Below are 16,470 nucleotides of genomic sequence, written 5' to 3' on the forward strand. Positions count from 1 at the left end.
CATATTTTCCAACTCCAAGCTATATAAACTTGAATGCTTATTGGATTTAAGCATATCAGGTGATGTGTATTTGTGTAATGTGAGAGGGTGTGGCCTAAGGAAATCAACACCCTATATCAAGGTGTGCATAATTATTAGGCAGCTTAATTTCCTCAAGCAAAAAGTCAAACATTGTAAAAAGTCATTCAAAGGGATGCAGCACTCTTACAATTAGTAAGTTATTGGGGTGTGATCACAGAACCATCAAACGTTTTGTTGCAAATAGTCCACAGGTTTGCATGAAACGTGTTGAGGAAAAAAAGATGCAGATTAACTGTCAAAGATTTGAGAAGAATGAATCATGAAGTGACCTGGAAATCATTATCCTCCAGTGCTGTTATATTCCAGAACTGTAATCCACCTTGAGTGCCCAGGAGTACAAGGTTTTCAGTACTCACAGACATGACCAAGGTAAAGAAGGCTATAAACCAACAACCACTGAACAACATACATAAGGTGAAACGTCAAGACTGGGCCAAGAAATATCTGAAGACAAATTTTTCAAAGGATTTATGGACTGATGAAAGACCAGATGGATGGGCCTTTTGCTGGATCAGTAATGGGCACAGAGCTCCACTTCGACTCACCAGGAAGGTGGAGGTGGGACACTATTATGGGTTGGTATTATTAAAGATGAGCTAATTGGCCCTTTTTTTTTTTTACGATGGACTTAAAATAAACTCCCAAACCTACTGCCAGTTTTTAGAAACCTTCTTCAAACAGTGGAACAGAAAAAAGTCTGCACCTTTCAAGAAGACCATGATTTTTATGCAGGACAATGCTCCATTGCATGCATCGAAGTACTCCACTTCATGTCTAGCCAGTAAAGGCCTTAAAGATTAAAAATAATTTGAACTTCTGGAACTTCTGGGAGATTTATGGTGAAGGAAAACAATACAGATTTCTGAACCGTGTCTGGGAGGCTGCAGCTGCTCCTGCACAAAGGTGATTGTGTCACGGTATGGCCCCTCCCTCGCCCGTCACAGATTGTAAACAGATTAAAAAACTGACAGACCCCATGAATAGAAGGCTTATGACTATTATTGAATAAGACAGTGGCTATATTGGTCACTGATTTTTTTAAAATGTCAGAAATGTTTTTTGTAAATGTTTTTATTTGTATGTTGTTTGTTTATTATTGTCACTTTAACAGATGAAAATAAACAAGTCAGATGGGTAAATTTCTATTTTTCATTTAGGTGCATAATAATTCTGCACAGTAATAGTTGCCCAATAATTATGCACACATAGATATTTTCCTAAGAAAGCTAAAACTTCACTTTTACTTTCTTAAATATTCAGGTTTCAGGTTTATTAACATTTTGGATTGACCAAGAGCACTGTATTTGTTCAATAATAAAATGAATCCTCAAAAATAGAACTTGCCTAATAATTGTGCACACATTATAGTCTCAAACAGCACGCTAACAAGATGTTTTTATGAAATTATTCTAATAAGGGTTAAGGGTGGGAATTACGTATTCTATTAAATTATACAATATACATTATACAATATAAAACAAATGCTAAATTATATATTTTCTCCTAATATTAAGGAGAAATAAGTCCTCCTGTTTCACTGGTCTTTTGAACACATACAGGCACAGCTGTTAGCTAGGCAGCTAGGCAACATAATATATCTAGCTAGCTAGCCGGTCTAATTGGTTACCTAATTGCATTGTTAATATAACAAAATGTAAAACATCTACTAAGTGACCTTGAGCTAAAGTTCAGAGTAGTCCAAGAAATTGTAATAATCACAGTTATCACCAAATCCAATGTGATGTTTGTGACTTATCTTATATGCACAATATTTAGCCGATATGAACTATAGACCCAGAGCAAAGAAAAGCAGCTGTGTGTGTGTGTGTGTGTGTGTGTGTGTGTGTATATTGTCTGGCCAAAAATATTTAATATTTTATTAAATACTCTAATATTTCGTTGGACTGCCTTTAGCTTTGATTATGGCACGCATTCGCTGTGGTGTCGTTTCCACAAGCTTCTGCAATGTCACAAGATTTATTTCTGTCCAGAGTTGCATTAATTTTTCCCCAAGATCTTGTATCGATGATGGGAGATTTGGACCACTGCGTAACGTCTTCTCCAGCACATCCCAAAGATTCTCAATGGGGTTCAGGTCTGGGCTCTGTGGTGGCCAATCCATGTGTGAAAAAGATGTCTCATGCTCCCTGAACCACTCTTTCACAATTTGAGCCTGATGAATCCTAGCATTGTCATCTTGGAATATACCCGTGCCATAAGGGAAGAAAAAATTCATTGATGGAATAACCTGGTCATTCAGTATATTCAGGTAGTCAGCTGACCTCATTCTTTGGGCACATAACATTGCTGAACCTAGACCTGACCAAGTGCAGCAACCCCAGATCATAGGTTACACAGCTGTTTAGTCCCAATCCCTTGAGTTCCCTTTGCATTGTGCGAGTGGAAATGCTCTTACTTTCACTATTACTGTCTACTGTTGTTTTTCTATGATTTGATTTCACCACATGTTTAAGTGATTGCTGATCATGATTATTCAAGATTGTTTTGCGACCACATTCCTTCCTCGAAGATGATGTTGCCCCACTGCCCTTCCACTTTTTAATAATGCATTGGACAGTTCTTAACCTGATTTTAGTAGTTTCAGCAATCTCCTTAGATGTTTTCTCTGCTTAATGCATGCCAGTAATTTGACCCTTCTGAAACAGATTAACATCTTTTCCACGACCACAGGATGTGTCTTTCGACCTGGTTGTTTAAGAAATGAGAAGCTACTCACTGCATCAGTTAGGGTTAAATAACCTGTTGCCAGATGAAACATAATCACCAATACAATAAATATATATATATTAAATGAGTATGAAGTATTTGTTATTATTTTGGCTACTCTACCCACCTCAGCAGGAGAGCTACATCAGTAATTACACTTTGTCCTCATTCAGTGCTACACAGGATTCTACAGCAGTGATATAATTCTACAGACCCTCTGTACCATGCATTCTGTACCACACTGAACAACATTCACAGATCTGCCCAGGGCCAGTGGCATCAGATTTGGCTATTGGACACCCTACTGAAAGAAGAAGATGAGCTACCCGTTACACTTGAGCATCAGTATCATCTGTGCAATTCCAGGATTCCTCTACATTTTTGAGAAATATCGATCTAATATGGACCATCATTCTCCCCTAAAAATACTTTTTTAGGCTCTCCAGCGATGACCATTTGAGAGACCCCACAGACGTGGGGGAGTATTACACCACAGTTCCATTTTGTTGTAAAATCCAAAATTAAGAAACCCAAAATGCCTTGGCTTGGGTAGTAAGTCAATACCTGGTAAACTCTCCAAAGACTTGATTCAACAGTAGTTAGTCTGAGATTGAAGAAAACATTCTGAAACGTTCTGCTCAACCACAGGTCTGACTTACCCATTAACAGCACCTTCCTGACTAATCTACACCCTTTACAGGTCACTCCATGTAACTGCGACTTATAAATGTGACCCTACCAATTGTCACTAAAAATGTGTGTCACTAAGAAACGTTTTTAAAACGTCTCTGGAAAATCAAAGGAGTACAGGAAAAGTAGAGGAAAACCACACACAGCAATGACAATCCTCCCCGCCATCTTGTCACAACACTGATTTCAACTTGACATGATGAAAAAAATGAAAGCAGCAACACTTGATGACTGGAGAAACCAAATCCACACTTTATTTTACACCAACATGTTTCAGCCTTCATCGGGGTCGAAGGGAATAGTGATTGCATAGTTGCTTAAATACACAAAGAACAGGAAATATAATTTAAAAACAATAAAATGGCTGCAACATCCAAGTCTTCTGGTGACATGAAGAAATGTACTACACAGTGGTGATTGACTATTGTTCAGAAAAACTCCCTTCTCATTTACATAAAATGGAGAAAAGTTCAACATTTCAAAGTATCTTTGCTTGTAACACGCTCACTCCAATAATTCCTCATACACAACCACCACCTGCCTCCTAAGAAATCAATGCAAGGTGGAGAGAAAATCGACTGGCTTCACTGCAATTTAAACGTACTGTTACCACTCAGTCATTAGGGCAGGCTATTAGCTACTAGCTTAGCATGGTAGTCTTGTTTGGCAAGGCTAAAGTTACTAGTGTAGCTAACTATGTAGTTAACTGTTATTTAATAAATGCTTTGAAAGTTGCCATTTGTCTTTTAAAATGCATGGAATTCCTCATTTTTGAGAAACCAGGTCAATGAAATTAACCAAATTTTCCTGTGAATTTAGTAGAGCCCTATTCATTAACCACACATCCTATTTTGCTCAAAATTAAATGGATGTTTCCTGTATTACCATCTCTGATGTTTCCTTTAGTGACATGTCTGTTTTTGCCACTTCTTTCCACTCATTTTCTTTTTTTTTTACTTTCATCATTAATTGATTGAAAATTATTTACTACAAAGAGTATCAGCTGGTCCAATTTCCATTCTAAAGACTTCTGTACAAGATTTTTTTCTCTCTTTTACATTGTCATGTGCACTTTTCTAAATTGTTGTGGACTGATGTAATTTTTATGATGGGTTTAATCATATCATATGGGCCTTGTGTTTTTAAAACTGCTTAGAGAAACTTCTTATAAATGGTTTGTGTGTGCTTATGTGTTTGCAGTATTTCTTTAATAAAAACCAATATGAAAACAGGAACATACATCTGAAGGCCACAAGACGTTTGGAGGTCTGTATTGATTGACTCTGCAGAAAATTGGAGATCTGAACACTGTGCCTCAGCATCCGCTGACCCTGCTCTGTCATTTTATGTTGCCCATCACTTCGTGGCTGAGTTGCTCTCGTTCCCAATCGCTTTGTTATAATACCACTGACAAGTGACTGTGGAATATTTAGTTACGAGGAAATTTCATAACTGGACTTGTTGCACAGGTGGCATCCTATCACGATAGCACAGTGGAATTCACTGAGCTCCTGAGTGTGACCCATTCTTTCACAAATGTTTGTAGAAGCAGTCTGCATGCCTAGGTGCTTGGTTTTATACACCTGTGGCTATGGAAGTGATTGGAACACATGAATTCATTGATTTGGATGGGTGATTGAATACTTTTGGCAATATAGTGTATGTATATTCCACCGGTCAAAAGTTTGCATGTATGCAAATATATTTGATATATTCTGTAAATTTACATAATCTAAAGTGTAATTTTAAATCTGTAATTTACACATAATCTATCTGTGTCCTGATGTTTCAGTTGTACTGTTTCTACTTTAATTAAAATATTCAAAAATGTATTAAATGTTAGGTCTATATTTTGGCCTTCTATTGTGTCAGATGACAATAGCCTTATTCTATACAAAACAATGTATCTTACTTGAAATATTACTCAATCATAAATCTTAGCAGGATATGACTCATGACTGAGGTGTAACATGTCAGTTGTGTTTGATGTTTGACCAAGTAATGAGTGATGCCATTTCTTAAGTTAGTGCTTTGACACTGTGGCTTATTTTCTCAGTACATGTAAGACTTCAACATGCCCTGTCTTAAATCAGCTGCTGTATCCTTGGTAGCCAGCAGGGGGCAGTGGTGAGTGTAGCAACTGTGGCACAGTGTCAACACTCAGCTCATCTGACATCTTTGGGGTTTTTTCTCTTCTCTCCTGTAGTGCTTGGTTGCAATATGGAATATTAATCTACTTCTGGTTCATTATTAATAAATAGTTTACTTGACACTTAACACTTAAACAACCATCTAGCTATAATGTGATTAGTGTTAGCTGAGTGGTTATGTTTCCTCGTAACTGGATGGTTGCTAGTTCAAGCCTTGCCAATGTTGGGCCCTTAACCATTCGATTTCTCAAGTTGGACTCAGTCAAAGTTGTAAGCTGCTTTGGATAAAAGTGTCCGCTAAATGCCGTAGAAGAGTAATTTGAGAATAGTGTGCTTTCATTTCTGAAGTATCGCAAACAAGCAAAAAACAAAGCAAAAAGAGACAGACTAAACACATTCACATGATAATCTGGGAGTCCTCACATGCCCTCACCACTCTCTCTTGCCACATATTATTATTATTATTATTATTATTATTATTATTATTATTACTCAGATCCTTTTATTCAAGAAGTGAATGTACTTCTGCCATCCTGACACTTCTGGTAGTTTCAGAAACAGTCAATGCCTAAAATCTACCAGGAGAGAGTGCCTAAAGGGAACACATAACTGCTGCAGACTCTAACAGCGAGAGAGAGAAGTAAAGCTATAGAGATATCACACTTAATCAATGATCTGTCTGATCTTTGTTACAAATGCAGTCAGTTTTCAACTTAAAGGTCTTTGTGCCAAGGATGAAAATCAGATGTCACTGCATAATTATTAAAATATTCACACTCAAGAAAATATCTCAGGCTCACAGTAAACAAAGGTATGCAGAAATAATTTAAGGCCATGTGTTCCCATGGGTGGATAATTCAGATTCAGGAAATGAAAATCACCCTCAGGATTTTGGTCCATTTAGATCTGTTTATTATCTTTAAAAAACCAGGCAGAGTTAGTCAGTGGAATTGATAAGTAGATACAAAATCATACCAGGACTGTGATTATTTAAGAGGAACTCACTCAAACCCCAGGGCACTATAAATATATTAAACCAGGGTTTTTGAATATGTAAACAGCAGTTTCACAATGTGCTGTGTGGGGAGTGTGTTGGCTCACTATCATCTGGTTAGTCTTCACATGTCTTCCTGTTTTTTTCTCATGCCTCCTCAAGCTTGGTCTGCTTCTCTTTGTCTCTGCACCCTCTGCCAGTTTTTATCTGTGTTTTTTCTGTTCATCACTCTTTTTCTCTCTCTCTCACGCTCTCATGGACATGACACATAGGCATGAAACTATCGGAATTTTCAATTACTTTCAATTGTAACTTCTTAAATGATTTTATTTATTTTTCATTAATCCACATACTGATATATTTTTATTTTAACATATTTAAATTCTTTTAAGGTCAGACCACTACACTAGAAAAGGATTTTTTCTGGTAGTGTAGGGACCTGCCATTGTGAAAGGGCAGGGGGGGGGGGGTTCTGATGCAATAAAAAGAGGAACAACCATCAAAGATTAAAATCTATCTCACACAGTTATGCAGTTAAAACCTTAAAGCTGCTGCTTCCATTTTTATTTAGTGTTCATAGAGTTGGTATGAGGTAAGAACCAATTTACTTTGGTATATACATACACTTTATATGCACATTTTAAAAGGGGGTTCTTTGTGGGTTCTCTAGTAAACGAAGCAGTTAAATATGAAACATTTTAGCTAATGGTTGCATTATACTCTTATTACTCTTATACTCTTACAATAGCTTTCTTACTACTACTACAAGCATACTACTACTACAACTACTACTGCTGATAATAAAAATATTAGTTATAATACTAATACTACTACTACTGCTCCTCCTCCTCCTCCTCCTACTACCACTAATAGTAGTAGATTATTGTTGCTATTGATGTTAGTCTAATATATATATATATAATGCAGGGTTGTGGATGCAAGTTTTAATTAGGAAGGAAGACAAAAAAACCACAACATTTTCATCCCTGTAACAACATTACAAACAACATTTTCATCCCTGTAATTACAGAGCTGTCTGTGATGATGTCAGTCCAAATAACCTCTGCCATTCCTCTTGTTTTTCTTATAATATCTGGTGAGTCTGAACTTTTTTTGCCAGATATTTTTGAACAAAAAAAACCCCAAAGCAAAACAGAGTGACAGACTAATGTGCTAGCCAATATTTGTATGTACAGTCATATTTGTGCAGTAGTGGCAGAGCTGTGCAGTGTGTTTGCCTCTGCTTTCCCGAAGGTTTGTTTAGCTCATCGTTCCTAACTCCAAATTATTCAAAATGATAAATATCCATTTTAATACTTGAGCAGTAAATAACAATAACTGACACTTTTTTCTTTTTTTTGTGTTGCAGGGTTTGTTGTAGAGGGTGGGTGGAATGTGAATTACAGCCCCAAATCTATCTGTGCCCTAAATGTATCTACAGTGACCATGGGCTGTACTTACACGTACCCATCTGGTTATGTAATTGTTAAAACATTGTGGAGTACAGAGCTGGTTGAAGGTAATCAAGAGCCTTCTGACATATCTTTAGACACCGAGTACAGAGACAGGGTTGAGTACCTCGGAGATAAACAGTCCAACTGCACCCTCATACTGAGAGATGTGACAGAACAGGACCAAAGGAAATACTACTTCAGGTTTATAACAAGTACTACTACAGGAAAATGGCAAGGTCAAGATGGAGTTCAGCTTTTTGTCACAGGTGAGCTACACAGTAATTGCACTCTGTCCTCAATGAGTGCCTCAGAGGACTCTACAGCAGTGATCTTCTATACCACACCTGGGGAAAAGTTTTAAGTGAGAAAAGGAAATGATTTGACCTTTTTTGAATAGTTAAAACACACAAAGACAGACTTAGACACACAATGAAGTGATTAAATGCTAAGGTCTAATTTGAGCAGTACATGCTCCTAAAATCTCATCAGAGACTCATTATAAGACTCAGTCTATGCACTGATGCTCAAAATACTGCTGACAACCTTATTGAACAGATGCAGTATGAGGTGTAGCTTTGTTCTTTCTTATTCTCAGACCTCCAGGTGGAGACTCCTGAGGAAGTGGTGGAGGGAGATGACGTCACTCTCGCGTGTAAAACCACATGCAATCTGACTGGTCCATCGTACATCTGGTACAAAAATGGGGTCAGTTTATCCTCCAACACCAAGGCCCTGAACCTGAAGACAGTCAGCAGTGAGCATGCAGGCAGTTACAGCTGTGCTGTACTGGGACAAAGCCATTCATCTTCCGCTGTTATTCTTGATGTCAGGTGTAAGTACAGATGCATTCATCTATTCTCATAAAACAACTATCTCAAGACCAACTCATATCAAGGCAATTATGGGTTTAAATATTTGGCAATTAAAATCTGACTATTTCTTTTACAACTAATTACTTTATCTGGTTTGCCCAACATTTATGCCTGAACTGAGAATATCAATAATCTTATTATTTCTTTGATGTTGTGAAATCTTTGGGTGTTTTCTCTTTGACTAAAAAATTCAACTAACATCAATATTCCTCACAGATGCTCCAAAAAGAGCATCAGTGTCCATCACTCCCTCTGGTGAAATAGTGGAAGGTAGTTCAGTGACTCTGACCTGCAGCAGTGATGCCAACCCACCTGTGCAGAGCTACAACTGGTATAAGGAGAAAACATTATTAGGAAAAGAAAACACATACATTATTCCTAATATCAGCTCTGAGGACAGTGGGGAATACAAGTGCAAGTCCACTAATCAACATGGATCAAAATACTCATCTGTAATACTGAATGTTATGTGTAAGTTAATGTTTGTACAATTTGAAATTCTGTGTTTTGTAAAGGTACAATAAAGAAAATACCTCCTCTGATGATTAAATCATGCCATTGTTTCCTGGTTTTTAGATCCTCCAAAGAATGTATCAGTGTCCATCAGTCCCTCTGGTGAAATAGTGGAGGGCAGTTCAGTGACTCTGACCTGCAGCAGTGATGCCAACCCACCTGTGCAGAACTACACCTGGTTTAAGAAGAAAACATTATTAGGAAAAGAAAGCACATACATTATTCCTAATATCAGCTCTGAGGACAGTGGGGAATACAAGTGCAAGTCCAGTAATCAACATGGAGATAAATACTCTGCTGTAATACTGAATGTTATGTGTAAGTTAATGTTTGTACAATTTGAAATTCTGTGTTTTGTAAAGGTACAATAAAGACAAACCTCTTCTGATGATTAAATCATGCCATTGTTTCCTGGTTTTTAGATCCTCCAAAGAATGTATCAGTGTCCATCAGTCCCTCTGGTGAAATAGTGGAGGGCAGTTCAGTGACTCTGACCTGCAGCAGTGATGCCAACCCACCTGTGCAGAACTACACCTGGTTTAAAGAAGGAGGAACCTCACCTGTAGGATCTGGACAGACTTACAACTTCACCATCAGCTCCAGTAGCAGTGGCTGGTACTACTGTGTGGCTCAGAACAAATATGGTTCTCACAGTTCTGCACTCTCAGTCATTTTAAAGGGTGAGAAATGGGTTTACACTATTATGGAATTAGATTAGAATTTTAGAGCTCCCATTTTGATGGTCTTTTATTTAAATAATATCTATTGATATTAATTATAATGATAACAATCTCTCTCTCTCTCTCTCTCTCTCTCTCTCTCTCTCTCTCTCTCTCTCTCTCTCTCTCTCTCTCTCTCTCTCTTAGCAAGAGTCTCCATGATTTTTTATATAGTTGTTGGAGTCTGTCTAACTGTGGTTGTAGTCCTACTCAGTGGAGTTTTCTGGACAAGGTAAAGATGTGTGTGTGTTTCATATTCATTAAAAGTTATTGCTATTATTATTATTATTATTATTATTATTGTTATTATTATTATTATTATTATTATTATTATTGTGTCAGGAGAAAACTAAGAGATGATTTGCCTGAAGAACCTATGTTAAAACAGGTAAGGCCATACTGATACCACAGCATTTTTAATCTAGTTTTCATTTTGTTACTCTGTGAACTCAGGAAATATATGTGTAATGTAGAGCAAAGTGAGGTAGGATGCAAATGTGGAGATGAGCAACAAACCGTGGTCATTATTAATCGCGGTCAACCGTCTAGGGTCAGTAGGCCAGGAGTCAGACATGAAACCATAAAAAATTATGCCCAGGAGTGTCAGAGAACAACAGAGAACAGGAAACACAAGACACCAGAAAGCAAACCAATGAATGTCCAGCAACAAAAAGAGAAAGACATGAGGTGTATATATACACAACTAGGTTAAGGGGAAACGAGACAGCTGAAAAGCAAATAAACATAAATACGAGCATAAACAAAATCACATTGTGCTAGCACCATTGAATCAGCAGCAACAATGGGGGGAGACCAAGAGAATTTGAATGACAGCAATTTGGTAAAAAGCTAAAATCAGTACACATCTACCATGATCATGTAACCTGTTGTGAGTGTATTTTCTTTGCTGACTACTACAAGCATATAGGCAACAAACATTTACTTTATTAAAAAAATCTTATTTCTCTTGCTGTCTCTTTCATGTACTTATTTCAGTGTGGCCCTATCAATCCTTGCGTCAAGATACAGCTGCAAAGTATAATTTTTTCATCCTTCAGGAAAACATCTATAGCAATGTAACAGCAAGAGCTACAAGCAGTGATCCAGCCTCCAACCTGGATATGACCAATCAGGATGTTCAATATGCCAGTGTTGTGCCTCAGCAACATACTTATCCCAGGAAAGCTGAAGGTCCTGTGGTGAAAGCTGCTGTCTCTGGGCCAGTTGAGGAGTCTGAGTATGCTACTGCCCAACACCAACATCATCAGTTTATAGAGAAGGACTGCATTCAGTATGCCAGTGTGAAATTTACCTGCAATGGTCCAGCCAGCAGGTAAAAGAGAACACCACAATCAGGCTCTTAGTACTGCACTGTAACAGTGTAAATTTGAGCGAACGCTTTCAGAATGTTTTTCAGATTGATCACAGTTGGTTCCACTTTTGTCTTTGATTACAGGTGTGTTGGTCTCTCACTTGAGGATTCCTTAGTGATCTACAGCAGTGTGAAATGAACAATATACACACATGTTTTTAGGACCAGTATTATCAGCAGTTGAGAGAGCTGTCATCTTTATTAGACACCTTAATGAAATGAGAAGACAAATCACCAGATGGAACTACCAAATTACATTTTAACTTGATATAATCTAAGACAGTATTTCAGTACACACATACACACACACACACACACACACACACACATCATCCTCATTATCATCATCATAAATTTATGGAGAATATATCTATATATATATATATCTATATATATATCTATATCTATATCTATCTATATATATATATATATATCCGTAGCGGTAAACGTTTTTACAGAGCCAGGTTGCTGGCCCGGCGCCTATACCTCCTCCTTTCACATCCGGCACTTGGGAACCGGCAATGGTAGAGTTACGGAAACAACAAGCGAATATTCTAAACGATCCCATCAGCAAAGAGGACCTGGCCCTAACTTGATGACGGTGCTGGAGCAAACCCCCGAGGGTGTCCAACTCCTGATGCAGACCGGAACCTTCGATGCAAAAATGATTTCCAAATTAGGCACCTGGAACGTTAGAACTCTCTGCGAAGGTGGGAAGCTCGCCCAGCTTCTACACGAATTTGACAACTACAATCTTGACATATTGGGCGTCTCCGAAATGCGTTGGGCTGGATCAGGAAAGATCGTAAGTGATGGCAAGTCAGTCCTGTATTCAGGACATGAGGAGCACCATATTCATGGTGTCGGATTGGTGCTTAGTAAAAAGGCATCATGTGCACTGCTTGGATGGAAACCTGTCAATGATCGCATCATCACCACACGATTTCAATCAAGAAACGCTAAAACTTCCATCATCCAAGTATACGCTCCAACCGAAGACTCCGATGACGATCAGAAGGATACGTTCTACGGACTGCTACACGACACCATTGACACCCAAGACACCCATGACGTTAAACTTCTCATTGGTGATTTTAATGCACAAATTATCGATGACCGTCGTGGCTTAAAAAACGTCATTGGTCCACACAGTTCGTGGCGACAGACCAACAATAATGGTGAACGACTTCTATCCTTTAGCAATATGAACAATTTCTGCATTGGTAACACATACTTCCGACACAAAAACATCCATAAGAAAACCTGGCGATCGCCGGATGGAGCCACATACAATGAAATTGACTTTATCTGTATCTCTCGGCGATGGCGTCCAGCACTGTTGGACGTCAGAGCCTATCGCGGGGCGGACGTTGGATCGGACCATTATCTCGTATGATCCTCAATTCGGTTACGGCTCAAACGGAGAGAACAAAAGCAACGACAACGTCCTTACGCTGTGGAGAAGCTGAAAGACTTTGGCACCACACCGCCACCTTCAGACCTGGTAGTTAATCTTGATCTAATCACTATCGAGGAAACTAAGGTGGCTATTCGAACACTCCAAGCCAACAAAGCACCCGGCCTAGACGAGATAGCACCGGAAATGCTAAAGCATGGTGGAGACGCAATTGCAAACACCCTCACAGTGCTGTTCAACAAGTGCTGGCAAGATCAGAGTGTCCCAAGTGCCTGGAGGAAAGGAGTAATCGTTAAACTCCCCAAGAAAGGCAATACCGCCGACTGCAACAATTGGAAGGGCATTACACTCCTCTTGGTTCCTGGAAAAGTCTTCTGCAGCGTTCTATTACGGCGCCTTCAACAAGCTGTGAACGAAATTCTCCAGGAAGAGCAAGCCGGATTCAGAGTGGGCCGATCGTGCAGTGAGCAGATTTACATGCTTCGTAATATCATCAAACAGTGCATCGAATTCCAGCGCCCCCTGCTCATCAACTTTATCGACTTCAAAAAGGCTTTTGATAGCATCCACAGGGGCTCCTTGTGGAAAATTGTACGAGCCTACGGCATTCCACAGCGGTTTGTGAACGTCTTCCAGAACCTATATATCAGCTCTAGCTGCTGCGTCAGGACAGACGATGGCTACACAGACTTCTTCAGCATCGAAACCGGAGTCAAGCAAGGATGTATCCTGTCGCCAATTCTCTTCTCGCTCACAGTCGACTACGTCATGAAAAAGGCGATGATGAGCCCAGTGACTGGAATCCCTTGGACAAACGGATCTCATCTCACTGATCTCGATTTCGCAGATGACATTGCTTTGCTAGCGAATACAAAACCGGCTCTACAATCCATGACAGCATGCCTTGAGGGCGAAGCGGAAAAGGTTGGCTTGCGCATTAACACAGACAAAACCAAGGTCATGCGGGTGAATTGTCAAACAAAGGTGCAGATAACTATTGGGCAGCAAACGGTGGAGGACATCGACGAGTTCACATATCTCGGCAGCATAGTATCCAATAATGACGGTGGCTCAGAAGTGAACGTTCGATGTAGGATCAGAAAGGCGGCGGGTGTGTTCTACACCGCATCTGGTCCTCAACAACAATCAATACAGAAATCAAAATGCGTCTGTACTCCACGATCTTCATCCCAACTGCCATTTACGCCAGTGAAACCTGGAGGAACACAAAGAGGATCGCCCAGAAACTAAACGTTTTCCATCAACAGTGCCTACGCCGAATATTGGGTATCTCGTATAAGGACAGAATTAGCAATGAGGAAGTTTTCAATGGAGTGGATTGCGGAAGCTGGAAGAAATTGTCACCGCACGCAGAATGTGCCTCACTGGTCATCTCCCACGTCTTCCAGACAAACGCATCTCAAAGGCAGCTGTACACTGGACACCGACAGGAGGAAAGCGAAAGCAAGGCCGACCCAAAACCACCTGGAGATCAACCTTCATCGCCGACCTAAAAACTATTGACATACGCTCATTGGACGAAGCCAGAGACGCTGCAGCCGATAGGACCCGTTGGAGAGCGCTTGTTGCCCAATGCACCAAGGAGTGCGGGAGGAACTAAAGTAAAAAAAGTTATATATTATATATATATATATATATATATATATATATATATATATATATATATATATATATATATATATATATATTTATATAGTTATATATATATATGAGTTTGTGTGTTTGTATGTATCTTACTTACCCTTGCTGAGGTTGTGCAACTTTTCATTTACAGTTCATTTAATTTTTTTCAATCTTTGGGTTTCATATAGAAGCTAACTTTGCTTATATGTTACTACAGTCAACTGCAGCTATTGTTGAGACTATAGCCAAGAGTTCTTTAAGACTATAAATGTGACAATAACCTCAAAATGTAATTATTCTTATTCTGTAATTTTTATTTTATTATGTGTAGAACAATTAATGAAGTGTCACTGCTCCCCTCTGTTTAAACTTAACCTTCATAGGGAGATTGAAATAGTGTTTAATATTGTCTACAGACCTTTATGTAAGTCCAGAGGCTGAGTGATTTTGTTCTTGTGCTGAGGTCCACTCTCAGCTGTGCCTATATTCTGAATCCTTCCAGCACAACAGTGCTTTACCAGGTTGTGTAGAATTACTGGAAGAATCACCTATATTGCCCTCAGATCTTATAGACCAGAACCTATCAATCACTGGAGACTAGCACAACAGTGCTTTAGCAGGTTGTGTAAAGTTTCGTTCAGAAGACAAATGTTCACCATCCCATGTAGAGGAGTAGGCCTGCAGAGTAAATGCTAGCATTATTTGTATAGATGAAGGCTGTAGTATCCACTTATATGCTTTTTATTTTATGCCTTTTTTAGACTTGTATGAATTATTATTTATTCACTTTTTAAAAAAAATTATTCAAGTCCTTTTATTCATTTATTCACCTATTGTTGTTGAGATTTTCATTTTCCATGGCTGATCACAGCTGTAAAAGCCTCACAATGCTCAAACTACAAGAGTAAATTGCGTTTTACAGCTTGGACTGGTAATCCTTGAAGTGTCTTAGATTATCAGAAACATTAAAATAAGCCATCCTTGGGTTCCCCACGACTGCGATTAGAAAGCATCACATAACAAAGAAAAGACTGCCCTCCTGTTGTTAGTGGGATGTGCTACTTTAACACAGAGATGTAACACAGAAGGGTCTACAAGGTCTACAATACATTATGTAGAGATGTAGCACAAGAAAACTTGTTAATTCTAAACTCTTTCACCATTTAGCAAAGGTTTGGATTTAAAGTTTCCCTCATTGGTTCATATTGTGATGCCTTTGCAAATATGTCATTTCAGACAAATCCAGGTTGACAGAGCTGCACAAGGTGTGAGAGGATGAAGTTCAAGGCAAGACTCTAGAACTTCAAAATATTAGACTGAATTAAGATCACGTGGACTAAGTCTGATGCAAGTGTATGCATATAATAGTTGGAATTTGATTCGCTGAGTGTGGGTGACATTTCAAAACGGTTGATTTTAAGATTGAGGTGCTGATTCTACTGGTGATTTCGTCCTTAGGTAGATGATTTATCAGCTATTGCTCAGATTAAAAAAACAATTTTTTTGGCTTCAACAGGTTGTAATCAGTGATAATATTCACAAAGCTGAGGAATAAGATTCACTGTGACTAGAGGGATAAATTCTGGTTTCTAGTAGAGAGAAGTATGGTGTGCGTAATTGTTTAGAGCTTCTCATTGGTGTGTTGACTGGATGTAAAAACATTGTGCAGTGTGTTGATTGGATGTGAAAGTTGTGTGTTGATTGTACAGCATCCTTGTATTCTGAGAAACGTGCTGTATAAGTGTACCTAATACAAATTATAATAAAATGTCTGTATTTCACCTGGATATAGCAGTAATTGTTTTCCCTTTTAAAATCAGTCAGTCTAGACTTGGAG

At 38.7% G+C, this 16,470-nt stretch overlaps 1 protein-coding gene across 1 annotated transcript; it reads left to right on the forward strand.

Annotated features, from left to right (window-relative positions):
• Positions 1–7,171: 7,171 nt before the first annotated feature.
• On the forward strand, positions 7,172–11,893 carry LOC118242653 (B-cell receptor CD22-like). Its single transcript, XM_081709238.1, has 11 exons — positions 7,172–7,234; positions 7,673–7,738; positions 8,012–8,362; positions 8,692–8,928; positions 9,185–9,439; positions 9,545–9,799; positions 9,904–10,161; positions 10,348–10,432; positions 10,543–10,588; positions 11,259–11,533; positions 11,657–11,893. Exons 2-11 carry the CDS (start codon positions 7,684–7,686, stop codon positions 11,709–11,711), a joined length of 1,872 nt encoding a protein of 623 aa, XP_081565364.1. The 5' UTR covers positions 7,172–7,234; positions 7,673–7,683; the 3' UTR covers positions 11,712–11,893.
• The last annotated feature ends 4,577 nt before the right edge of the window (positions 11,894–16,470 follow it).

The sequence above is a fragment of the Electrophorus electricus genome, unplaced genomic scaffold, assembly GCF_041902795.1.
Source record: "Electrophorus electricus isolate QZ-2024a unplaced genomic scaffold, ASM4190279v1 Scaffold331, whole genome shotgun sequence".
Taxonomy (NCBI): domain Eukaryota; kingdom Metazoa; phylum Chordata; class Actinopteri; order Gymnotiformes; family Gymnotidae; genus Electrophorus; species Electrophorus electricus.

Excerpts from the sequence above, each read along its gene's own strand:
- LOC118242653 (XM_081709238.1), top strand. The coding sequence starts at position 7,684 with ATGATGTCAGTCCAAATAACCTCTGCCATTCCTCTTGTTTTTCTTATA. Across the intron at positions 8,363-8,691 it reads AGTTCAGCTTTTTGTCACAG|ACCTCCAGGTGGAGACTCCT; the intron begins GTGAGCTACACA and ends TCTTATTCTCAG. Across the intron at positions 9,440-9,544 it reads TGTAATACTGAATGTTATGT|ATCCTCCAAAGAATGTATCA; the intron begins GTAAGTTAATGT and ends CCTGGTTTTTAG.